Source organism: Globicephala melas, chromosome 20, assembly GCF_963455315.2.
Source record: "Globicephala melas chromosome 20, mGloMel1.2, whole genome shotgun sequence".
Lineage (NCBI taxonomy): Eukaryota > Metazoa > Chordata > Mammalia > Artiodactyla > Delphinidae > Globicephala > Globicephala melas.
Genome location: NC_083333.1, coordinates 54,393,424 through 54,418,754, shown reverse-complemented (window position 1 = coordinate 54,418,754; position 25,331 = coordinate 54,393,424). Strand labels below are relative to the sequence as shown.

Genomic DNA, 25,331 nt, shown 5'->3' with positions numbered 1-25,331 from the left:
GAATTGAACTACAGGCTCAAGCAAGTCAGATATGCATTGAGGTTATTTGTCCCATTTGATACACAGGAAACAGTTGAAACAGCAGCTGCCAGCTCCTGGAATGTCATCAACAGAAAAAACTCTGGCAAGGCAATTACAAGAAGTGTTACTTAATTTTAAAAAATGTAAAAGCATTTTGCAAGCCAAAGGTTAGGGGAGACAGATATTAGCCAGCTGACTGGCTTCTTTGAGGTCTAGAGTCAAACCTGGTTTTTGCATGCAATGGATGAGGTCAAGTGGAAGGTAGGCAATAGTGATACAGCAGCACAACACTGGACTTGGAATCAGAAGATTTACATTTGGATCTCCATTCTGCCATTTGCTAGCAGGGTGACCTCTAGCAAGTTACTGAACTAATCTGAAATTCAGTGAAATAATGAGTATGAAAGTGCCTGGCACTAGCAGACACCAAGCAGAATTTTGCTTGATCTGTTTATCTGATGTGGAGACTTCAATGCACGTAGTTCCAGCCTTGTGTGATGAACGTTTCTTTTTAAGTGTTTTATTGTAAACAGTTTAGTGGCATAGAACTCTTCAGTCAAGATGTCAATACCTCTCTTGAGTAGGCCTAACCAAGTGGGGTCACTCTCTCAGCTGACCCGCCTAAATGCTTAATATACACTGCCTGCAGTTGTGTGTACTTACTGCTAAATTACTTTGTAAGCATTCTTATGTCTGTTTATGTGTGCATACCCTGTCTCCTCAATTAGGATTATTGACTTATTGAGCCATAAAGTATTTTAGAGGAGAGTTTAGGCCAAATTTTTTTTCCCATTGTATGGTGGGAATATCAAGGTCCAGGGAAGTCCAGTGGCTTGTCTCAAATCATACATCGATTGGTGACAGAGTCGGTATTAGGACCAAGTTCTCTTCAATCCCTAGCCAATGCTTCTTTCTCCCATTTCTCATCACAAACTATTCTAAAAATAAGCATCTGAGAACAAGAACCAGTTTTGCTGCTATTGTTGTTTATACCTAAAATCTGATACCCATTCATTTACGAAGAGTAATCAAAATAGAAAAATGAATGCACAGTTAGGTAATTAAAATAAAAGCCAATGTGTGATAACTCTACAGCAGAGGTACAAAGTGCTTTGGGATCAAACAGAAAAAAGGGATTGATTTTTGTCTGAACTGTTGCTAATCATCAGGAAAAACATAGGATTGGGACTGTCTTATTGAAGGGTAGAAAATAACTAATTTCTTGAACTTCCCTGGTGGTCCAGTGATTAAGATTCAGAGCTTCCACTGCAGGGAGCGTGGGTTCAAAGCCTGGTCTTGTGGGGACTATGATCCTGCATCCAGCATGAACTGCAGCCACAAAAAAAAAAAAAAAAAGAAAAGAACTAACTTCTAATATAGAGAGGCTAGTTTGCTAGAGACTAAGGAAATGGTCAGTGAAGCAGTAAAAGTAGAGAAATATATTACTGAGCATCTATTAAGCTATTATAGGCCAACCTTTGTTGTGATACTTTCACGTCCATCATGTCATCAAATCTCTGACCAACCTTCCTTGGCCATCTTTATTTCAGTGCTAATTGGGAAATATTTAATCCTTGTAAGATCATTTTATGAATATGAATTAGTAGATTATGTTCCTTCCATAGTTATTAATTAGGCAGCTATTACCTGCAATAATCTTAACTGGGCAAAAAAGTGAATATTTTCTCATTTGAAGGATTTCTAAACTTTGAGAGGCTATAAGAATTAAGTATTCACATACAGTGGTTTCCAAATCCAGCTGTACGTCTGAATCCTGGGGGAAGCTTTTAGAAAATGTAGATTCCAAGACCCCATTCCCCAGAGATTCTGATTCTGTTGATCTGATATGCAGGTAAGAAGCTGCACTGTGTATAAGATGCCCAGGTGATTTTAATGTGCAGCCAGTTGTGGAAAGCACAACTGACACAGGAATTGTCTTTTAATTTGTGTTTTCATAACATTATTTGGCTATTAGATTGAAAACTTGGGGAACACTATTTGCATTGCAAGGACAAGTATCAGTTATAAAGGGTTTACCATGAACTCACAATGCCAGTAGGAAGGAAAAAAATCTGTCATCCACCTGATATGATAAAACTGCTTTTGCTGACCTATTGCAGCTACTTTGTATGAGAGACTCTGAGCTTTATTTTGCAATAACAATGGATATATCAAGTCATAAAGAGAGGGTATAAGAAATGCTCTGCTAATGAGCATACTGGTGGTTAAAGGGAAAGAAGCCATTTCACTTGAGACAATTAAATGTGGATCTGCTCAGTGATATTTGGGTTTATAATTACATACTTTGCCTATAGAAACAGCCTCATTATTGAAAATTTTCAGGAAAAATAATGTTTGATACCATTGAAACAGTCATTTTGGTTAACACTTTTTTAAACAACACCACATTTAAGTAATGCAACTAATAATTAATAGCAGAATAAACTACATTCTCTGCCCATGAATAGGTATAATAATGAATATGCAAATATGCAAATATATGCTAGAAATACATTGGGGGTGGGGTGGGGTGGGGTCTTAAAAGATTGGTAATAATTATGTTAGAAAGGTAGGGGGCATGTTAGAAAAACTACTTAATGCATTTGTTTATTTTTACCAAATAACTAGTTGGTAAAGAGATTTACCAAATCTCACTATTTAAAGAGATTCTTAGTTATATTTGTTTATTCCACAATCTCACCACTCTACTAATTAGAAAGTTCTTCTTGAATGTTCTTATCCCTTTCTATGTAATTCCAATTCATTCCTAAGAGGATGCTTTGGTTGACAGAAATCCTGCCTTAAGGACATGGCAATTGGATGGTTTGACTTCCCTACAGAGACAAGTATTGACCTCTACAGGCAACTCAAGGCTCCTTGCTTGTCCCCCACCCTCATTTTACACCTTTCCAAGGATGAGGCCTGTGACGGGGAAGACACTTCAGTCTTCAGGGGGCAGGATCGCTGATCAGGATGACATCCTTGGACTGAGGGCTGTGCTTTTATGGGCAGAGATTTTAAAAGTGTTAAAAGGTCACCTTATTACTGTGGTCTTTCTCCACTTTCTGTAGATCTCCCTCAGGCACCAGGAACAGCAAGGGCTGCTTCCAAATGGAAAGAGGCTGACCAGCTTGTCACTTCTGATGTCCCCTTTTGCTAGGGCTGGGCCAGGGCAAAGCCAGGAGCAGGGATATTTTTGCAGTGGGGCAAGGGGGCTTTTTTGCAGTCTGGCTCTCTTGGCATGGCTTTTTCTCTCGACAATGGGACAAATTTCTGAAATTGGAAGTGGACTTAGGGGAAAACAATTTGGCCATTTTCCAAGCATTGATTCTAGGCTCGTAACTAGAGGCAAAAAGGGAACTTTCTATAGTTTAGCACTCTGTAGAGTTTTGTATTGAGGTTGGAGAACAAACCCTGCTAAAAATAAGGTGTCTGTTTATTCTCTTTTGCCTCCATTGTGTTTATATCTTCCCAAGGGACACTGCTAAAGTCTTTCTGGGTGCCCCAGCCCAATATCAAACCCATTCCTTCTCTTTATAGCACCCCAACTCACCCTCCCCACTCCAATGGAAAGCACAAGTCCAAACTGGGATCTGTGTTTTCAACCTCAGTTTCTTTCCTTCTAAAAATGCTGCTCCAGGTAACTAAAGCTCTTCCTGGTTGTGCTTCCTACTTCCAAGTAGCAACTTGTCTGTGAGTCAATTACTGAAGAGTTTTCAGGACTTTCTACCCGTCACCTGCCTATTCAAATACGATGACCAACCTAAAACACCTGTCAACTCTTCCCATGAATTATTAGGTCTGTAATTAAAATCCAACAGAGAGCTCAAAAATTAATTAGGACAGGAAACAGCTATGTGAGCAGCATGGAACACAGCCTCTATAAAGGAAAACAAGCTTCATATAAAGCAAGGGTGTACTGCAGGCCTCTGTCCATCTCCCCAGGCCTCTGTCCATCTCTGTTCCCTGAACTGCCTTTTTCTGACCTGTAACCTCATTGTGAAGGTGCCTAATGGAAGACTCCACATGGCAGCATCAATACATTGCATTGACTGTCTGATTTGCTACTTAAAATGTAATCCAGAAAAGTGTATTTCTCCTGCTTAGAGAAAAACACAGAAATTTAGAGGGATCAAATATCTTGTTGCTCACACCTGGGTTTTATTCTTCAGGTCTCCAACACCCTGTGCATGGAGAGTTCTTTTAAGTTTTCTGGAGTCTGCACTCATGGGCATAAGGCTGTGGAAGCAGGACAGTACAGTGGTTACATACACTGGAATCAAATGTATCTGCTACTTACTGTGATCCCTTGGGCAAGTTACCAATACTCTGTGCCTTGGTGTCTAGCACATGGCCAGTTTTCAAATCTTAGGTATGTTATTAATTCAGGTTAGTCCCTAACAGAATGATGATAGTAATGATGTCTGTTTTCTCCTGCTCTCAAGAGGGGATGCTAAAAGATTCATATTAATAATTTCAGTGTACTCCTAGATCTGTAAGAAATAGTTTCCAAAATCAGGGTGCCATGTTTTATGCAATGTTTGGCGATTGGCTAAATATTTTTTTTAATAGTAAGAATGAATCAGAGAAATGAAATATCCTTCAGCATAGCTGTGAAGAGAGATATATTAACAAATCCAAGAATTCAGCCCTTCAAAAATAAAATACCTTTTCACCTTGAATAGCTGCAAAATTGCACCTCCTTTCCCATATTGTGGAAGAAAAGGACAAAAATTTCTTCCAAAATCTGTTATTTTAAGATTGGCAGTCAGAGAAGGGGACCATAAAACACTGTCAGAAATGACAAAGGTTGAATTAAATTCCAGGGACTGTTAAGAGTGATGTGAAGGACTCATCTCTGGCCAGGAATAACTGGATATAAAAGCATATTGGGGCTTCCCTGGTGGAGCAGTGGTTGAGAGTCCACCTGCCGATACAGGGGACACAGGTTCGTGCCCCGGTCCGGGAAGATCCCACATGCCGCGGAGCGGCTGGGCCCGTGAGCCATGGCCGCTGAGCCTGCGCGTCCGGAGCCTGTGCTCCGCAACGGGAGAGGCCACAGCAGTGAGAGGCCCGCGTACCGCAAAAAAAAAAAAAGCATGTTGATTAATAATGTAACCTTATTTTAAACCTGTTCCCAAGTAGCCCAAAATCCTTCGCTGCACTCAGATGAGAAATATGAAAAGGTTTCCCCAAGATCCTCAATAGAAGCAAAAACTGGAATAAACTAGACTTGTCACAGAACAATTTTCACCATATGGAGCCTGAATGCCTCACTGAGCAGCCCCGAAGGGTCTGAAGGGGATACACAATCATGCTTGCTCCTCGTCAAATGCCCCAGAGAAAATGTCTGTGCTTTTTCAAGGGAAACTCTTTATTTATTTTATTTATTTATTTATTTTTGCGGTACGCAGGCCTCTCACTGCCGTGGTTTCTCCCGTTGCGGAGCACAGGCTCCGGACGCGCAGGCCCAGCGACCACGGCCCATGGGATCCTCCCGGAACGGGGCACGAACCCGCATCCCCCGCATCGGCAGGCGGACTCTCAACCACTGCGCCACCAGGGAAGCCCAGAAGCTCTTTATTTAGGCACACACAATCCATTCAAAAACTAGACACAAAGTCTAAGACGAATGCTTAAGAAAATCTCCAAACATAGCCAATATTCGGTGAAGAATATTTCATGTACAACTCTGGTTCCCAACCTACAGGCAGAGGAGAGAGTGTTAGGCTCTACAGAACTATCAGAAATAGAGATTCTTTACGGTTACCTCTAGCAATGGGAAATCAGCTGTGAGGTTACATGTGGAATTAAGAACAGCAGAAATCTCCCAGGAACCCAGGAATGGCTGGACTGAAGCTGGAATATAGTTTAAAAACTGTGAGGTTTTTTTCAGGACATACAATTCGCAAGACTCATCAGCATCAAAACTCTGACAACCCTCCTCAATGGTAATCCTCTCAGATTCTCTACTGTTGATATTATTAACCCACTACCCCACTCTCTATTTGGATATCATTTTTGTGTCTTTTGGCCTTAGTTTACTGATAGCTTCTGACTACTCTTGGCTCCTGCTGTATCTGATCCTACTAATGATTGCCCTATCTATCTACCTACCTATCTCTTGATCTATTCATCTATCTAACAAGAGACACTAACTGATACAAAGTCTCATACCAGGTCACTTCTAAGGATGCCAACCATGTGGAGACTGGCTCATAGATTTGCTATTCTTACTTCAGGTCGCTCTCCTGGTCCAGTCAGCTAAAATGGGGGAGTCAAATGATTTAGAACAAGGACACTCAATGTATGGCCCACAGCACAAATCTGGCCTGCCAGCTGTTTTTGTACTTTGATTCACTTAGGTATTGTCTGTGGCTGCTGTTCACTACAAGGGCAGGCAGTTGAGTAGTTGCCCACAAAGCCTGAAATATTTACTATCTGGCCTTTTAGGAAAGTGTCTGCTGTTCCCTGATTTAGAACACAGCCAAGCAAGGAAGTACTCTGAAAAGGAGCTATAAGTGGGTTTTCTTAGGAAAGGCTCAGGAGTGGAGCAGATATTCTGAAGCTAAAAGCCTCAGGAGAAAGCTGCAGAGTTGTCTTGAGAAGTACTTGGATCTGTATGCACGTTACAGACCGAATAAATATGCATACATTCAAATTATATAGACGATTTTGCTGTGGGTAAAATATAAATTAATTCACTTGAAAGTGATATTGATCCCATACTATCTCTTCAATGACTCTTTTTTCTCTGTGAATTGGAATGGATTTTCAATCATGTTGAGAACCCCTGATATAGAAATATCAAACTAGTACATGATCTGAAAAGCATTTCTGTTTAGCTCTGGAATGCAATTTGATGTTGTTTTGTTATGTTTTTGTAAGGAACGTGGTAGGACACTCACCTTATAACATGGGGTTAAGGCTAATATGAAATACTATAATTTCTAACATTTTGGAGCTCATCTGGTTCTTTTATGTTAAGAAGCCAATGAGGAAAAAACGTGATCACTAGACTCAAGAACTTAATGAAAAGTGAATTTTCTGTCCATTTGACAACAAAATTAACTCTGCCCACTAAGCTATGAGTTCTTCCTTATTTGATTGTGAGCACTTGGCATGTAGAGGTTGGATTTTATCTCCTTCATATACCACTGATTCCTAACACAGTGACTGGCACATTTGGGGACCCTAATATGTGTTTGTAGAATAAACAAGTGAATGTTGCCATATGTTCTCATGGCTCAGTTAACAAAGCTGACAGAGAATGAACTTTAACTGGAAAGGAATCTGGGCACAACTTTGTAAGTGCTATGCCCCCTACAGAGATGAAAAAACACTTAAAAGTTCTCCCTATAAGGGAATCGGGTGCGGAGTTTGTGAAATCCAGACTTAACTAGTGCTTTCTTCCCCTCCTGGTCATTGCAGTATTTGTGCTCAAGCCTATACTAACAGACCTGGCTCTAACCCTATGTCGCCCAGACCTTTAATCTATTCCAGCAGCCAACCCTCCTTGCAAAGTTAGTTCCACTCTGTGTTCAGCACTTAGACTGAATCACAATCTTTTACCAGACAGTCTTTCTCAATAGCTTGGAAGTTCATATTGTACCTCCGTATGATAAAATTCAATAACGAATGAATAAGTGATCTAAAGGATGTAAAATATAAGGCTTTATCCTCTCCTCTCCCTGACCATCTATGCCAATTGATCATGACATACTTCATTTGCTAGACCTACCTTCTTTCTACACATCTTTCTTAATGGTGTAACCTCTCCAGGTAGCCTCTACTGTATTTCAAAGTTTGCACAACTGTAGGTATATATTTGCCATCCAGAGGTTCAAATCCCAGACATGGCTTTTATTAAACCATCCCTTTCTGCAGCTATCTAATTCCTGATACATGTCAATCCCCAAACAACCACCTCCCCAAGCCCCCCACCTGTCTGCTAACTAAAGAATATCAGGTTTTACTGCCTATGTGAAAAGCAGCGAGCAGCATCCATGTAACTCCCTGCAGAGCAGCGAGCCTTTAGCAGCAAAGCACCCTGGAAAACACAGCTGCCTGCCCTTCCCAGAACGCTCCTGCTGCTCCCAGGGATCATTCGGCCAGAATACAGCTACCCAGCGAGGCCTTTGGGAGAACTTGATAAGTTAAACAAGGCTGCCCTCTCATGGTTAAAAAAAAAAAAACAGCTATATAAAATAAAATGTTTTCTATTCTCCAAACACAGAAATCCAGGGCACCCTATTGAAACTGTGAGTGATGCTTATGTCTTTTTTTTTTTTTTTTTTTTTTTGGTGGTACGCGGGCCTCTCACTGTTGTGGCCTCTCCCGTTGCGGAGCACAGGCTCCGGACGCGCAGGCTCAGCGGCCATGGCTCACGGGCCCAGCCGCTCCGCAGCATGTGGGATCTTCCAGGACTGGGGCACGAACCCGTGTTCCCTGAATTGGCAGGCGGACTCTCAACCACTGCGCCACCAGGTAAGCCCGCTTATGGCTTTTTAAAAGCAGATAATTTAAAGCACACAAGTCAGCTTCTAAGATAAGATAAATAAGTAAAATTGTAAGCGAAAAAGTACATTGTCCATTGAAAAGCCTGCTCTAGATTGAATTATAATAATCATCAAGAATTCATAACTGGTTTCAGAATTTAAAGGCTGATGAAGTAATCCTTAAAAACATGGGATTTCTTTAATAGGTGATTTGTTTTAGACTTTCGTTGCTTTACACAGCAGCAACAAGGGTTCCATTCATATACTCATTCATTGAGTAAATATCTATAAAGTACTTACTAGGGAAATTCAACAATTCTAAAATACTTTTTTCCCCCCATATATTATCATTTCTGATGCATTTGACAAACTGTGGTGTGTTATAACTTGTCACCAGGTGGCAGTTAGAGACGTGGATAGGGTTGTCACTGCCTGGGCATATACAGTCTGCTTGTTGCTGCTGTTGGCTCATAACAACAACAGCAACTACTTCATGATTCAGTCATCCCTCCCCAAGTCTATTTAAGGACCATTTGGGGAGGGAAAACCAATCCTGCTTGTTGCCTGATAAACCTTTCATTGATACTTTCTGGTAAGACTAAGAAAGCACCACCACCCAAACTTGCAAAATGGGTGTCAACAGTTTAAGACAAAATATTGGGAGGAAACAGGGGAGCAGTTTAAGGAATGTTGAAACACCAATGCTCTTGATGGCACGAAGGATGACACGGTGTGGAAAAACACACTGACACACTGACATCTCTGAGCCAAGAGTGAGTCAGGAAAGTTGGTTACATATGGGGGAAAAATTTTGTTAATTTTTTTTTTTGCTTTCATTTTTCTGCTCAGATATAAATAGGAGTCATATATGCAAAACAATCTAGGACTATTGTATCTCAAAGGGTTATTTAAACAAATATAAAATAAAAATGCTAAGTAATCAGGAAGCACAGTTTAATTGGAAACCTTTCATCTAATTAGTAGTCCCTAAAATAATAGTGCATCTTACAACAAAGTCTTAGATTCAATGAACCATGGAATGTACTAGCAATGTCACTGTCACTGAGTAACGTGGCAATGAACAAACAGAGCTTTCTCTGCCCTCATGAGCCACATGAGGGGGAGATAACTATAAACATGCAAACAATAAAGGCATGAGACCATTTCAAATAGTGTTAAGTGCTATGAAGACAATAAAAGAAAGTAATAGGATAAAGGGAGGCCAGGGCAGAGAGAGGTTTAGATTAGCACTGTAGGGAAATGCAGGGGCAAGGGAGAGTATACCATCCCATCACAACAGGTGAAGGAAGAAATGTGTTCAATAAGCAGGCAGAGGTCAACTGTGACACTGGCATTAGGAGGAAAAGTAAGATGAGTTGAGAGGACTGTCCTTAGTATTGGCAAGACCATATCTTTTTTTATTTATTTTTTTTAATATTTATTTATTTATTTAGCTGCATTGGATCTTAGTTGTGACACACAGGATCTTTGGTGTGGCACATGGGATCTTTCATTGTGGTGCACAGGCTTCTCTCTAGTTGTGGTGCAGGCTCTAGAGTGTGGGGGCTTAGTTGCCCCATAGCATGTGGGTTCTTAGTTCCCCAACCAGGGATCTAACCTGCATTGTAAGGTGGATTCTTAATCACTGGACCACCAGGGAAGTTCCAAGACCATATCTTTTAAAAGGGAGCTTACAGCTGGACTGAAGTGTGTTGAAGGACAAATGAGAGGCAAAGATGTGGGTAAAATGGAGCAGGACCCTGTGGGGCCCTCCCATGTTTCTTGTTTGCAGGAATTTGGCTTCATTCAGCCTCCTTGACCTTCCCTGAGTTCCAAAGGGCAGATTCAAACAGTTGCTTATCAGGGAAGGGAGAGAATGCAGAAACAAAGGAGGGGCAGTCAAGAAACAATAGTGCAGCCTCAGAGCAGGGTCCTGGTTCCTCCTCAGGGAATACACATAACAATATCTTTGAGTTCTTCTACAGGAATTAAGGCCCCCACCCAGGTGGAGGAGGGTAATTTCAGGCTGAGCACCAGATTCATGGAGCACCACCACCCTATTACCTCACCACCAACCAATAAGAAGAAAATCTGCACACAGTGGAAGATAACAAAGACTCTGGTGCCCTCCCCAAATAATTCTTCCTTTAAAAACTTTCACAGCCAATCAGAATCTTAGGATTTTGGGTTAGAATCTTGGGTTTTTGGACACGAGTCCACCATCTCCCCAGGTTGCCAGCCTCTTGAATAAAGCAATCTTTCTGTTCCTACGAGCACTTGTCTCTTGAGTATTGCCTTTCCAGCAGAGAGCAGCCAAGCCCGAGTTGATAACATGGGGGGAACAAAAATGCATCTCTTTGGATAGGTGTGCTTTCAGAGACTATGGGGAACTACATGGTGGGCCTTCCCTGCAGCACAATGTAGAATAACAAAAGGGTATGCTTTGCAGTTTGAGGGGGGCAATATTAACTTTTGCAAACAGGCAACAAGTGAAAAATAATCATACAAAACAATTTCAGATTATAACCAGCATTATAAAGGGCATAACCAAAATGACGTGGTAGAAAGTAGGAAATAGGAGCCTACTTTAGACTTTGGGCTTTAACAATTTTGAGCACCAGTAATATGCCAAGGCCTTTGTTAAAAGTGTTCAAATGTTGTGTCATTTAATCTTGAGACACACTGAGAAATGTGGAATTGGCTCCACTTTTATAGATAAGGAAACAGGTTCTGAAAGAATGATTTGCCTGTCAAAGTTCACAGTCAGTGAATGGCTGTGAGCCAAGCCATTTGAACCAAGTTTAACATCTAAATTAATGTCCCTGTTTCCTTTGCTGTCCACCTCTTCTTTCAAGGCTCTCCTGGAGAACAAACATCCTAGGAGCATCCCTCTAGGCCTGCCCTTTCCCCACTCCAGCCTGAAATTCCAGTGCTGAATCTCTTGGGTTTTTTGAGCCCCATTCCCACCAGACATTTTTTCAAGTAAACTGATCAACAAATCATACATGATTCACAACATGTTAATAGAAACTAAACATGTGACTGATATAATGCTAGTAGGACATACTTTTCCCAAATAGGTGACTCTTGCATATTTAAATAGTGGTGTTTAGGGAGACCTTGCCAAACCTCAGAAGCTGTTTTCTAATAGTGGACATTTTAGGACACCTAGTAGGTTAATAAACTGGTTAATATTTACTGAGTTTTATTATAGTCTGAGCATCATTCTATGTGCTATACATCATCTCATTTTTCAAAATAACCTTATGAAGTTATTTTTATCATCTGAGATCTGGGACTTGAAACCAGGTGATCTGACTTGCATATCTGAGCAAGATTTCCAAAGGAACACATAGGAATTAAATTACAAACCTCAAATAAGTTAAGTGTGAACTGGTGAGGTCATGAAACCCACCAAAAGCAAGTTGCCTTGGGTTATGAAAATATTGGTTCCCCTGGTTTACTTTTCAGATAAAATTTTGGTTTAAAACTTCATTGGAATCCTTTGAGATGACAAATTTAGCCAAAAAGTGCTCTTTAGTCCCAGATCTCAGTGGCACTCCTTAATTATAAGTATGATGAGGGAAGCTAATGAAAGCATTTGTGTGGTTTAAAGTTCAATATTGGTGGAAGGGTGAATGTTTAAAATCAACCAACAAACTTTTACTTAGCACTGCCAGATGAGGAGTGCTTGACTAGATGCTGCAGGTGTTACCAAGCCAAACTTGGGTCCACTCACTGGATGCACAAGCAAAACACATCTACTGACACCAGGTTGCAGAGAAGCAAAGTACAGTGTTTATTGCAGGGCACCAAACAAGAAGAATGGGCAGCTAGTGCTCAAAAGACCCAAACTCCTCAATGGCTTGCAGGGAAGGTCTTTTAAAGACAACTTTTGAGGTGAGCATTGCAGGGTGCATGATTAGCTCGTGAACTTTCTTCTGATTGGTTGGTGGTGAGGTAACAGGGTGATGTTTCAGGAATTGTAATCATCCTCCTTCTGGTTCCAACCAGCCTGGGGTCTACATGTTTGTGGTCAGCATGTAATCACCAACTTCCATCTGGGTGGGGGTCTGCATTTCTGTGGAACAACTCAAAGATACAGGTCAAATTGTTATGTATATTCCTTGAGGAGGAACTAGGACTCTGTTTTATTGCTGAACTATTGTTTCAGCTATCATTACCTGTCTTGAGTGCCTTGTTTTTCCTTTGATTCTGCATTCCCTCAATTCTCTAATTGTTAACTTCTTGTCCCTGCTCTTTGGAACATGGGGAAGGCCTAGGAGACTAAAACCTTTTCTAAAAACAAGAATGGGGGGGCATGAAAGGGTTTTTGTGTCTGGGAAGACCCTGCAGGGTCTTGCTTGGTTTCACAGGTGCTCCCCAAGATCAATGACAGGAACTTGGCTCTGGGTACAGTTTGTCTCATTCCTAAGCTTTGGAATGAGACAAACCCAAATTCATCTCCCAATTCTGAGTGACTTTAGGCAAGTCATTTAGTAAAATGGAAATAACGATTCTTAGTTTATAAAATTATTATTATTATTGGAGATACCAAAGCACTTTTTAGAGTGGCTGGCACAGTAGGAAGTCAACCAGTGTTAGCTCCCATCACTCTCCTTATGCCTCTCTCATCTTGCGTCTCTAAGTTCAGCCAAAAGCCCAAGAGCAGGAAGAGAGAAAAGACTGAGCTTTGAAGTTAATTTCCAGAATAAGAAGTTTCCAAGATGTAGATACTAAAAAATAACTGTGGAAATAAAGTCAACATACACCTTTGTACATATAGTTTTCAAAAACAATGGGCAATAATTATTGTGTAAAATGTTACTTTTAAAGATAATTAATACTAATACATCTATAGATGCATAGGGTCTTGCTATATTTGAAAGAACCCAAGCTTCAGTCCAATTTCATCCTTAAAGAGTATTGTCTTATGACATTTAAGAACTGCTGGTCTGAGCAGTATTCATAGAGGAGAAAAGGCAAGGAGATAGATAAAGAACACAAAGGAATCTGAAACTAATTGAAAGAGAAGAATTGAGGATAATTTCAAGATTTTTTATTTGGGAAAGTATGATACCATTAGCCAATCTGGGGACTTTTAAAAATCTTGATGCCCTTGATACATTCCAGGTTCGTTAAATCGGAATCTCTGAGGGTGGGAGCCAGGCATCAGTACTCTTTACAGTAGCTCAGGTGATTCCAACACATCCATCACTGCCTTCATCAAAACAAAGAAGTCAGGTAGCATACTGAGACAGTGGAGGAAGGGGATGAGTATAATTCTAGTTCTGTCAAGGTCAGAGCTCCAACAAGGCATCCAGGGAGGAATTAAGGACTGGATCTCAGGAAGGATAGAGCTCAAGATTTTGGAGAGTCATTCATGCATTCAATAAACTTTCCTAAGGCCTGTTAAGTGCCTGGATACCAAGCCCAACAAACAGGATTCTATTCCCTTGAGGGGCTTATATCTAGGAGGGGGGAACATATTTCTTTTTTTTTGGCTTATAAACAAGAGAATTTTATTTCTCACAGTTCTAAAGGATGAGAAGTCCAAGATTAAGGCACTGACAAATTCAGTGTCTGGCGAGAGCCCACTGCCTGGTTCATGAATTGCCATCTCTTTGCTGTGTCCTCACATGGTGAAAGGAGCAGGGAGCTCTCTGGGGTCTCTTTTATATTTATTTGTTTGTTTATTTATTTAGGTTAGGCTCTTGTTAAATACCATTTTTAAAAAAAAATTATTTTATTTATTTTTTTATACAGCAGGTTCTTATTAGTTCTATCTATTTTATACATGTTAGTGTATACATGTTAATCCCAGTCTCCCAATTCATCCCATGGGGGGAACATATTTCTAAACAAACAAGCAGTACAAAGTGTTGTGAGCTCTAAGACAGAAATCTGTATGTAGGACAGGAAAGGAGGACTCAGTTCTCTTGGGAGTGGTCAGAAAATGTTTCAGAGAGAAGGGACAAGGAGAAGGCATCCTGAGGGAAACGGAGAAAGAGGAAAAGAGAGACTACAGAACTCTGGGGAGGCTAACAGTTTTAGCAGGCAAGGAGGAAGATGGAGCCAGATGAAGATCATGAGAAGTAGCAGCCAGAGAAGGGAGTACTGTATAGGATAGGGAAGTGCCCTGAAAGGTGAGGGGGGAAAGAAGGATGGCTAATGGGACGGCATCATATAGCACAGAGAGGGCAAAGAGGATGAGGCTGAGAAATGGCTTGGAGTTGATGATCAAGTGGCTACGGAAATTAGTTTCCACAGTGGAACAGCTAGGGAAGAGAGAGTGGGAGATGTCTGGAACTGGACCCATTAGAAAAAGAGAAGGATAAAGAGAGGGCTAGAGAAAATACTGGGTTGCCCCAAAAGTTCATTCCATAACATCTTTTGGAAAAACCTGTATGAAAAAACTTTTCGGCCAACCCAATACTATGGGGAGGAATGGGGGAGAACATTTAAATATTAAAATAGAGAAAAGGTGCCTGCAGTGGGAAAAGTTTGGGACTCAGGGATAAGCTATTGTGTTGCATTCTCTTAGCTGGAGCTGAATGGCCTTGGGGCGGTTACTTCGCTTAGCTGGCTGTCCATTTTTCATCTGTAAGATGATGCAGTAGACATGAGATTTATAAGGGTATGTCCAGATCTGACAATCTAAAAAATTTAGTGGAAAGAACAGAATCAAATGAGAGGGTGAAAAAGACTCTTAACTGCATAAAGCCTGATGATGGGTCAACTTTGTTTCCAGATACGTGTGTTTGCCACGTTCGGTCACCTCATTCTCCAGGTACCATCCCCTAGAACCCACTTTTTAAAAAGGAAAGGGTACCACCTACCATCTATGCTCTACCCATGAGAGTACATAGGTTAAAGTCACAGCTTCTGGAATCATACAGTCCTTCACTATGACTGCATGAAAAATGACTTACTTTGGTTTTTCTAATCTGTAAAACAGAGTAATAAGAGTACTGGTTTCAGAGTTATCATGGGATTAAATGAGAGAATGCATGTGCATGTAATGTATTTACAGCACACCTAGCATATAGTTCTAGTAAAGAAAATATTAGCATTCTTGAACAGGTACAGAAAGAACAGCAGGACCCTGTGCCAGCAAAGTCTATGTATATCTTCTTTAAGATAGGAATACGGGTCGTGATATACTTTGAACCACACAGATCTTTAAAAGAAAAATGAGGAGAAACATGCTCAGTAAGCAGATTCACCTAGTGGCAAAAATACAGGCTCTAGAATCAGGCAGCCATGATTCAAACTCTAGTCAAGCTATTTATTAGTGTTATATATACATATATATATTTTTTTTTTTTTTCGGTACGCGGGCCTCTCGCTGTTGTGGCCTCTGCCGTTGCGGAACACAGGATCCGGACACGCAGGCTCAGCGACCATGGCTCACGGGCGCAGCCGCTCCGAGGCATGTGGGATCTTCCCGGACCGGGGCACGAACCCGCGTCCCCTGACGTCAGCAGGTGGACTCTCAACCACTGCGCCACCAGGGAAGCCCTAGCTTTATATTTTTAAATCTCTGATTACATATTTGTACAAATGAAGTGTATGCTACCTGTCTCCAGGCTTAGGAAGACTGCATTCAGATGGAGTTCCACTTCCAGGCACTTAAGTGTATTTAAAGTACTGTAAAGGTTATTTGCAGGAATTCCCTGGTGTTCCAATGGTTAGGACTTGGCATTTCAGTGGCCCGGGTTCAATTCCTGGTTGGGGAACTAAGATCCCACAGGCCACGCAGCGTGGCCAAATAAAAAAATAAAGGTTATTTTCTTTGCTTCTACCTAGCATTATGACTTATGTGTAAATAAACGCTTAGTAAGTGTTTTTAGAATTGAAATTTTAGTGAGATTTTGCTCCTGGTATCCAGAAATTTTACCCTTGTTTCTTTCTGGGATTCTGCCTCTTCTCTGACCTTAACTTAGCTGTGAATTCTATCCTACTCTCAGACCATACTAACACGGACTGGGTTGATTATCCCCCCGGGGACTTGGCAGATCATGGAGAAAGTGGCAGAACACAGAAAGAAGGCTGCAACCACCACAACACCCCCGTAGGCAAACGGGGAGAAAAGAGCTTCAGGTAGTACCCATCAACCTGGTTCTGTTTACCCCGACATAATGTCCTGAACACACTCCCTGGTGCCATGTTTTCAGTGCCTCAATCCTGTAGCACAAGGAAATAAAAAACAAAACTTCTCCCATAAGAAGTAGCAGAATTATGTTAAAAATATGTATGTTGATTCCTTCCCAGTTCTCATTCCCTGGGAAGGCCACTAACACCAACAGCAGCCTAAGCTGAAATTTTCTCTTTAAGCTTGTAGGGTTCAGAGAGTGGAATATTTTGTAGAGTCTATAATATGAAAGAGATTAGGTTGGTGATGTCACAAGAGGTTTTCAACAGTGTGGGCAGAAGCTGTAGCGATGACTAAGGTAGTTGATAAGTAGCACCACAAGAAGTAGTTATTGGGCTTCCCTGGTGGCGCAGTGGTTGAGAGTCCGCCTGCCGATGCAGGGGACGCGGGTTCGTGCCCCGGTCCGGGAGGATCCCACATGCCGCGGAGTGGCTGGGCCCGTGAGCCATGGCGGCTGGGCCTGCGCGTCCGGAGCCTGTGCTCCGCAGCGGGAGAGCTCGCGGCGGTGAGAGGCCCGCGTACCGCAAAAAAAAAAAAAAAAAAAAAAAAAAAAGAAGTAGTTATTCACCCTGGATAAGCAGGTGGAGAATATTAGTTACAGGCAGGAGGCATTTACAACAAAAATGATTCATTCTAGATTTTAGAATCCCAGGTATTAGCTCACATGGGTCAAGAAAAATTAGAAATAGCAGAATTAGAGCAAAAAAAAGTTAACCCCTTGGCACACACTGGAATTGGTTTTGATTTCTATTTTAAATATATGACTAAGGACATAAGCCAGACCGATCTCCTTTTGATCTCTTGTCACCATTTCCAGGGCCCAGGAAGGGCTTGTCGAACTGGGCCCCACTTGACCACAGGAAGCAAGATCTAGAGGCACAGGGAGCCCATCTTATGCTAACTTCCATCACCTTGGAGACACACCACTCCCCAGCAGGCTCCGGCATCATCGTGGAAGATTGTTACCATCGCTAATCAGATGTTAATCGAATGCACCAGAAAAGGAAATAAATTCCGCTTCTGAAAGGGCAGCTGGAAAGAGGTTGAAATGCTCCAGCTCGGATTTACATTCCAAAGCAGTCCTAAAGCCAAACACTCCCTGCCGGAACAGAAGGAAAGCCCCTCTCTTCTTCTCACCTTCGCTGGAAAATAGTTCCCTGGAGGAACCGAGAACTCGCTGGGCGGCGCCACGTGGTCCCTCAGGAAATTGGGGCGAGACAAAGGACGCCGGCTCCTGTGAGGCCTCTCGATTGAAGCCAGTCCCTCCTCCTGTCCATCACCTGCAGCCTTAAAGTGCCAGGGACACATCTTCCCTCCCGGATCTCTGGGGCGGGTAGATAAGTCGGGGTGGGGTAAATATTTCTAGTTAGGCGATTCACTCAGTGGTTAAACATGTATTTTGTGGGTGCCAAACGCTGACCTGAGCGGGTTATGTGGTTAATGCTCACAGTAACCCGAGACGTGTGTTAACTCCATATTTCCTTCTTTACAACGGGGAGCAGGAAGCGCAGAGAAGAACAGCACCTCGCCCCGTGAGCGGCAGGATCCGCCCCCGGGTCACTCGTCCCCAGCGGTGTCCCCAGGGCCGCCCGGCCGGTTCCGCGGCTCGTGGCAGGTGCGCGTGTGCCCGCCCCCTCCGGCGCTCCCGCCTCAGCCCCCGCAAGGACCCAGCCCGGAGCCCGGCGCCTCGCAGCGGCCAGGGGAAGTGCGGCCCGGGGGGCGGAGCCAGGGCCGTGCGGGTGGAGTCGTGAGCCGCGGTGTTGGAGGCCCGGGCCGGCTCCCTGCGCTACCATGGCGTTCGGGAAGAGTCACCGGGACCCATACGCGACCTCCGTGGGCCAGCTCATAGGTAAAAGGGGGACCCCTCCGGCTTGGGGCCGGGACGCTACGCGTTGACTCTGTTCCCGGCCGCAGAGGATCGCGTGGGTCCGAGTTCGACGAACTCCTCCCCGCTCCCCCGCAACTTTCCCAGGCCCCGCGCTCCGCTGGTCCCGAGCGGCACCTGTCCCCGCCGACCTCTCTCGAACCCCACCTCCTCACCTCCCGTCTTCCGGTGCTTTCCGGGGTGGGGGTGGGGTGGAAGCGGACAGGTGGACCGAGGGGATCCAGGTGTGGCGTGGCTGGGCCTCTACAGGGGCGTGTCAACTTCTGGGTAAGGGGAAGCTGTTCAGAAAGTGAGTCCACCCGAGGGCCAAGTGTTGTCCTGCCCGTTTTGCAAAGAGAAAAAGTTTCCAGGAGGTTAAGTGCAGTGACCTCGATGTGACAGGCAGGTCTCCAAACTAGTTCTGACTCCAGGCCCTTAAAACGTGAGTTACTTTTTAGGGGTGAACAAAGAGAACGAACATGCCTAGCACTGGAGCGAAGGAAGAGGGAGCCAGGCGCGCTCTGGGTACACAAGAGGCCTCTCCAGGCCACTAGGGGCTACACAGGTGTCTGCCTGACTCCTTCCCTCTCCCATGGCCGTGCTCTGATCCATGTACGCGGAAGCCGGAGCCAGTGCCTGGACTGTTTAACAACACCGGCTCCCTTCTCCCTGGTCTCTGATACCTCCCTTGGGAACCGGGTGTGGCACCAGTGCATATAGATGCCAAGCAAATCATCATCACTTCGGGGAGCTTCGTGGGATGAGGAAATCATGAAAACCTGGTAGTTGTAATAAGGAGGCTCAGATTTGAACAGTTTTGCCTGCAGCTCAGTTAACTGCTGTATGACAAGAACACATTACCCAGGGACTTCCCTGGTGGTCCAGTGGTTAAGACGTCACCCTTCCAATGCAGGGGGCGCTGGTTCTATCCCTGGTCGGGGAACTAAGACCCCACGTGCTGCGCGGCCAAAAATAAATAAAGAATGAATAAATTAAAGAACCAAAACCAAAACACTACTCAACCTGAAGCTTAGTTCCCATACCTTTATAAGATGGTGAGTGTAACTATCATTGAGGAGGAGATGCTTTCTAAACTGTTGCTGGCTGTATCTCTGTTGGGTATTAAAATGAACCCTGAACAGAAGTGGATTCAGGCTGCATCTTCATAAGTTGATTTATTCTTTAATGCTGTGAACATTTACTGACTGCCAGCTATATCCCTGGACCTGGACCAGGCAAAGGTAAGATGTGGTCTCAGCCATCACGGAACGCATAATCTTATAGGGAAGACGCACACAATTTCGTACTGACAATAGTGCAGTACCTTTGCAATAGAAGAGAAGTGTAAAACACCCAAAACTTATGAAAAGGGAGAACTTAACTCTGCCATGGCCTTTGAAGGGTGAGTAGGAGTTTTCTAGGAAGATGGGAAGGTGGGAAGAAGGAGGACAGAATGGGGAGCAAGAAATCTGGCAGAAAGAACCTTGTAACTGAACACAAGATTGGTAAGCCTTGTCCATTTGAATGCCAAATTCAAATAGTGTTTCTCCTAGATGAGGAGCAGTCTAAGCTTTGGAGTTCCCCTAACCAAACCTTTATCCTCTTCATTATCCTTTTAATTTTTGCTCAATTCCCCTAGAACCTCATGTTTTCATGCTGAGGGATATTCTCCTTTCTCGTAGTAGAGATGTTAAGCTCATTCAGGTTGAGTGTTCTATTATCCTTCCCAGGTGACATTTTGTATTCTTAAGGAGGATGTCAGAAGAGGGAAAAGCTATCTGACTGTTTAGTGATGGGGTTACAGGTACAGGAGCCTTCAAGTCTGCCTGGTGCAGCTCTGGTTAGTACAGGTGCTAGGAAGTACATGGACAGTTTCAGTAGATCTGTCTTTTTCTCAACACCACCCCCAAAGGAGAATAAGTGACTTTTAAAAAGCAAACAAAAACTGGCATCAAACATCAAACAACCTAGATTTGAATGCTAGTTCTACCGTGTACTGACTGTGTAGCCTTGGGTAACTTCCTTAACCTCCTTGAACTTCTGTTTCATCACCTCAAAACAGTGGGTTAAATGAAATCGCATAAGATAAAATACTTAGTTTAGCACTGTGCACTTCATCTTGTAGGTGACTGTCCTTCTCTGAAAGACAGGCAGGCAGATGGAGATTTAGCTGGGCTGTCCTGGCCCTGCAGCCTTTATTAATAGGTCACTCATTACTGTTGCAACAGAAACACCTGGGTTTTGACTGATTCTTGAATTACTGGGAATTGCTCAGAAAAAAAAAATCTCTCTGCTCTTTGGTGATATAAACTTAATGGTACTTGCTAGTGAACTCCAGGCAGATTGTTTCAGGAGGACCAGACATGTTTTATTCTGTTGTAGCTCAGATTCAACACAACAGCTTTTTCTTTGCAGAAAAGGCTACATTTGCTGGAGTTCAGACTGAAGATTGGGGCCAGTTCATGCACATCTGTTACATAATTAACACTGCCCACGATGGGTGAGTTCAGTGTGTGGTTCATGTATTTGCCTCTCATAAGAAGTGTCAGAACACATTTTCTCTTGCAAACTGGTTTTCTTGTTGAAATAGTGTTTCCATCACCCTTTAAGCACCCACTGCCTTTTGAAGACATGTCAGGTTGAAATATTAGGACAGCTGCTTGTTTCAGCATGTGGAATATCTGAGAATCCATTATAATTTTTCTCCTCTTTGCCTTTTCCTTAATAGTTTCAAATTTTGTCTCGGTGAAGCTCAAATTCCTTGTTCTTTAAGGAGAGAGGAAGATACTGTTTCCTTTGTTAGGAATTCTTCTTGCTCTGATTGGCAATATTTTATGTTACTGTAACTGAAAAATATTATCAAGAAGCTAGTGGTCTCCTGGTGGTGACCTGTCTCTGGGCAGTTGTCATTACCAACCAGGAAATAATCTAGCAGTTGTTTTCCTCTGCGTGTCACAAGACAATTTTTTTTTTCTTCCGAATGCCAACTCACCCATGTTTATGCTGAGTTCTTAAACAATGTGTTATCTTTTGTTACACTTCTTAAACTTTACAGAATTGAAGTTTAAAAAATAAAATCATTAAGAAGACCAACTATTTTGTGATTTAGTCTGAACTACAAGTTGTTAAAAGGGATACAATTCTCTTGATTTTCCTGTGCATTTAAACTAATAATGAACAGCAAAGGAGACTGTCTTAGTTTTTGTTGATGAAGAAAACATTACACTTAATTATTGACTATCTCAATGGAAAGTGCTTATGGTTAGTACTTTAAAATATTTATGGTGTTTTCCCTGTAATCTTGTTTACCATATTTGTTTCCTCTAAAACTTTTCTTCATTGATAATACTAATTTCTTCATTGATAATGCAAAAAGGGAAATGCAATGTAAAATTTTTTTCTTTTAAAACAGTGTCTTTATTCTTTTCAACTTTTCTAAGGGTTTCATCTTAGATATCATATATGATTTTTTAGAAATATATATAATATTTTATAATAGTTACAATTTTAAGTATATGTAATATTATGTAATTATATTATCATATAATAGAAATTCTAAATTCAAAAAATATTTGTATCTTTTTTAAGTTTTGAGGTATAATTGGCATATAGCACTGTATAAGTTTAAAGTGTACAGCATAATGACTTGAATTACATATACTGCAAAACAGTTTCCACAACAAGTTTCGTTAACATCCATCACCTCATACAGTTACAAAAAATGTTTTTTCCTTGTGATGAGAACTTTCAGGATCTACTCTCTTAACAACTGTCAAATATACCATACAGCAGTATTAACTATAGTCATCATGTTGTACGTTACATCCCCATTACTTATCTATAACTGACCATCTCAGAGTAAATTTAGACTGTCTACTTACACATAGTTCCTCCTTTTGTAACATAACATTGTAGCATATCAGAACCTGACCTGGTTAGTCCTAACTCCTCCTACATCCCATTGCCTATAGGATGCTTAGGAAATACTAATAAAAATAGGTAACATTTTTGGAAATTACATTTCCTGTAAACTGGTTCTGTCTGTTGATATGGGCTGTGGGTGTGAGTATGCGTTGATATGGGCTGTGGGTGTGAGTATATTTCACATGTAGTGCTTTCTAGGTAATGATCATCATCTGCATATTTCATTTGATTCTGACAAGGAGGTAGGTGGTATTGTCTGCCTAGATGTATGAGGAAACGGGTGTAAAAATGTTAAGTCATCTGCCCAGTGCCACACAGAACCAATACCTTGGTTATCTCCTTAGCCGTTCCTCTTTCCACACTGCATGCTGCTTTTCAGAGACTACTTGCTTTCAGCAATGGCTACGTTGATGATTTTACTGTGTTTATTGCCACAGGCCAAAAGATGCAGTAAAAGCTTTGAAGAAAAGGATTTCCAAAAACTACAATCATAAAGAAATACAACTTACCTTGTCAGTAAGTATTTACTTTAATGTTAAATTAAGACCAGAATTTTCCAAGCTATAGTCACGTTTCTAATTTTGGGTATAAAAGATACAAATATTCTGAGATAATTAATAGGTTAGCAAAAAGTTATTTACAGTATGAATTAAAACTATTCATTTATTGAGAATTGCAGAATCAAGGGAGTTTCGTTGTTTGTAGTAGCATTTAATTCGGTGGAAAGTGAGTGTTCCTGGAAAAGCGTATTTTCCTGGTTAGGAGATGGGAACTGGTCATGAAAAACCTGTAGGTACTGAGTTGCTCAAGAAGTTTGTGTATGTGTTACACATGGGGAAGATTGAAGCTTGAGAAGTGCCTCCCCGTCATCTTTCTACCTCATTTGAACACCTCTGTGGAATTCTGAGATGCTGGAGGCTCTTTAGGGTTCAGCCAAGTTCTGCTGTTTGGTATAATTTGGAGAATGTTCTTTGTTGATTTAAACAATTCTCCTGTGCACCTTATTGCTTGATTTGGGTGTGGGCATTTATTTGACATGTTCCCATTTTCCCCCAACCTTGGCCGTGTGACCTCTTCAGTTGCTTGGTGAGTTGCCCGTTTTACTTCAGTATGTTTTGCAAACCCTGCCTGCTGCCTGAGAGTGAGCTGTGTGGCTTTCTAGTTTCTTCTGTGTGCCTTTGCTGACCTCAGCCCAGCCGCAAGCCACATGTGGTTATGGCACTACTCTGCCAGCATCACACTGCTCTTAGGGGACTTGGACGTGTTTATCTAGAGGGCTGTGGAACAGAGGTGAGCACAGCCCCCCTTTTCTAGCTTCAGGGGGAAAATCATTTATCACATCTTGCTTACTTGGAGAGTAACTGAATGAGAAAATGAATTGAAGTCTTAATGATACTATCACTGAAGAAACCCTTCAAGTTGGGGTCTGAATATAGTTTTGGAGGGATTTTCTTCTCTCATCTTTTTTGACCTCTCCCCTGTCCTTTACCATAGCAGCCCCCTCAGGGAGGTCACAGAATGCAGGCAACTGGAGAGAGAGGAGTAAGGCACTTTAGTAGAAATGTCAGAACAATGGGTTGGTGGTGGAAATAAACCTTTGCCTGGTACCTGGTTGATGCTCTCAACAACCCTTTGAAGAAGTTGTATTATTGACTCCACTTCAGAAATGAAGAAACTGAGACTTAGTGAGGTTAAGTGATTTTTTTTTTTTTTTCCCCTCCAAGATTTAAGTAGCATAGGCAAGATTTCAGTCCGGTTCTCAGATTCTAAATTCCATGTCCTTGCCCCATACACCTTGCTTCTCAGAACAAATCAAGCCCCTTGAAAGAAAAGGCTGCTGTGTTTCATTTGTGTTTTCAACTCCTTTCTACATGGTAGAAGACCTAGTGCATCAGTGTACCAGGTGTTGAGTGGTTAAAATGATTGAGTGTCCTTCAGCTCCCATCCCACTCTCCTAGCATCCAGGAAGGACTCAAGGAATGTACTGTAGAATTGGGGTAGAAAGATACGTAGCTGTGCCCTAAAATGAAGTGGATCTAGGATATCTCAGGGCTGCTGAAGGTTAGGAGAATTGACTGAGTAACCTAAGGGCAGAAGATGAATTTATGCCACTTTTGAATTTCAGCATGCGGTATTTCACCTTCTCACAGTTGTTTATTCTGTATAATGCGTTTGTCTCTTTCTCTGTTGTAGCCAGCCTACGTGACATTTCCATGGTTGCTTCTTATCCTCAGCTCCATATCCTCCTCCATCACAGTTCCTTCCTTCTGGGGATGAACCAGGACTCTTCCCTGGGGAATCTGACTTATCCCAGAGTGTTGTCTCTTTCAGCCCTCCATCTCTGAGTTCCCACTCTTTCTGTCCTTCCAGTCGTCTGATCTCTTAGGCCTTACTCCCAGCTAGCTGCCTGTTCCCTGTTCCACCTCAGGTAACTGTACATCCTCCACCTCCTAATTTCCACACCAGTACGTGAGAACAAGTGAATCTAAAACCTGTGCCAAAGTAAAGGTGAGAGTCACAGGTTGGGGGTCATTGTTAGGGGCAGAGTTCATTAAGGTACCTACTTCTTGGATTTTCTTTGAATTGGTCTTTGACTCTTACTAGCTTCATGCATATTTCCCCAAGTTGTATAGTCAGTGGCCCAATCACCTCACCTCACGCTACTCACTGCATTGTAGTGGTGTCTTTAAGGCTTCAGAACAGACTTTAATATTAACTTAAGCCAGACTTAATCATGAGAGAGATTAGTCACAGAAAGAATCATCCAGGGGCTTCCCTGGTGGCGCAGGGGTTGAGAATCTGCCTGCTAATGCAGGGGACACGGGTTCGAGCCCCTGTCTGGGAGGATCCCACATGCTGCGGAGCAACT

General features: G+C 42.3%; 1 protein-coding gene across 2 annotated transcripts in view; it reads left to right on the top strand.

Annotated features, from left to right (window-relative positions):
• Nucleotides 1–18,413: 18,413 nt before the first annotated feature.
• The window catches only part of TOM1L1 (target of myb1 like 1 membrane trafficking protein), a 52,567-nt gene continuing 45,649 nt past the window's right edge, over nt 18,414–25,331 (top strand). For both annotated transcript variants that reach the window (XR_009560367.2, XM_030881612.2), the window contains exons 1-3: nt 18,414–18,523; nt 20,954–21,038; nt 22,900–22,978. Coding sequence is in view for 1 of the 2 variants with exons in the window: in XM_030881612.2 (XP_030737472.2) it covers nt 18,466–18,523; nt 20,954–21,038; nt 22,900–22,978 (222 nt within the window). In the remaining variant the exon portion in view is untranslated. The remainder of the gene's footprint in view (nt 18,524–20,953; nt 21,039–22,899; nt 22,979–25,331) is intronic.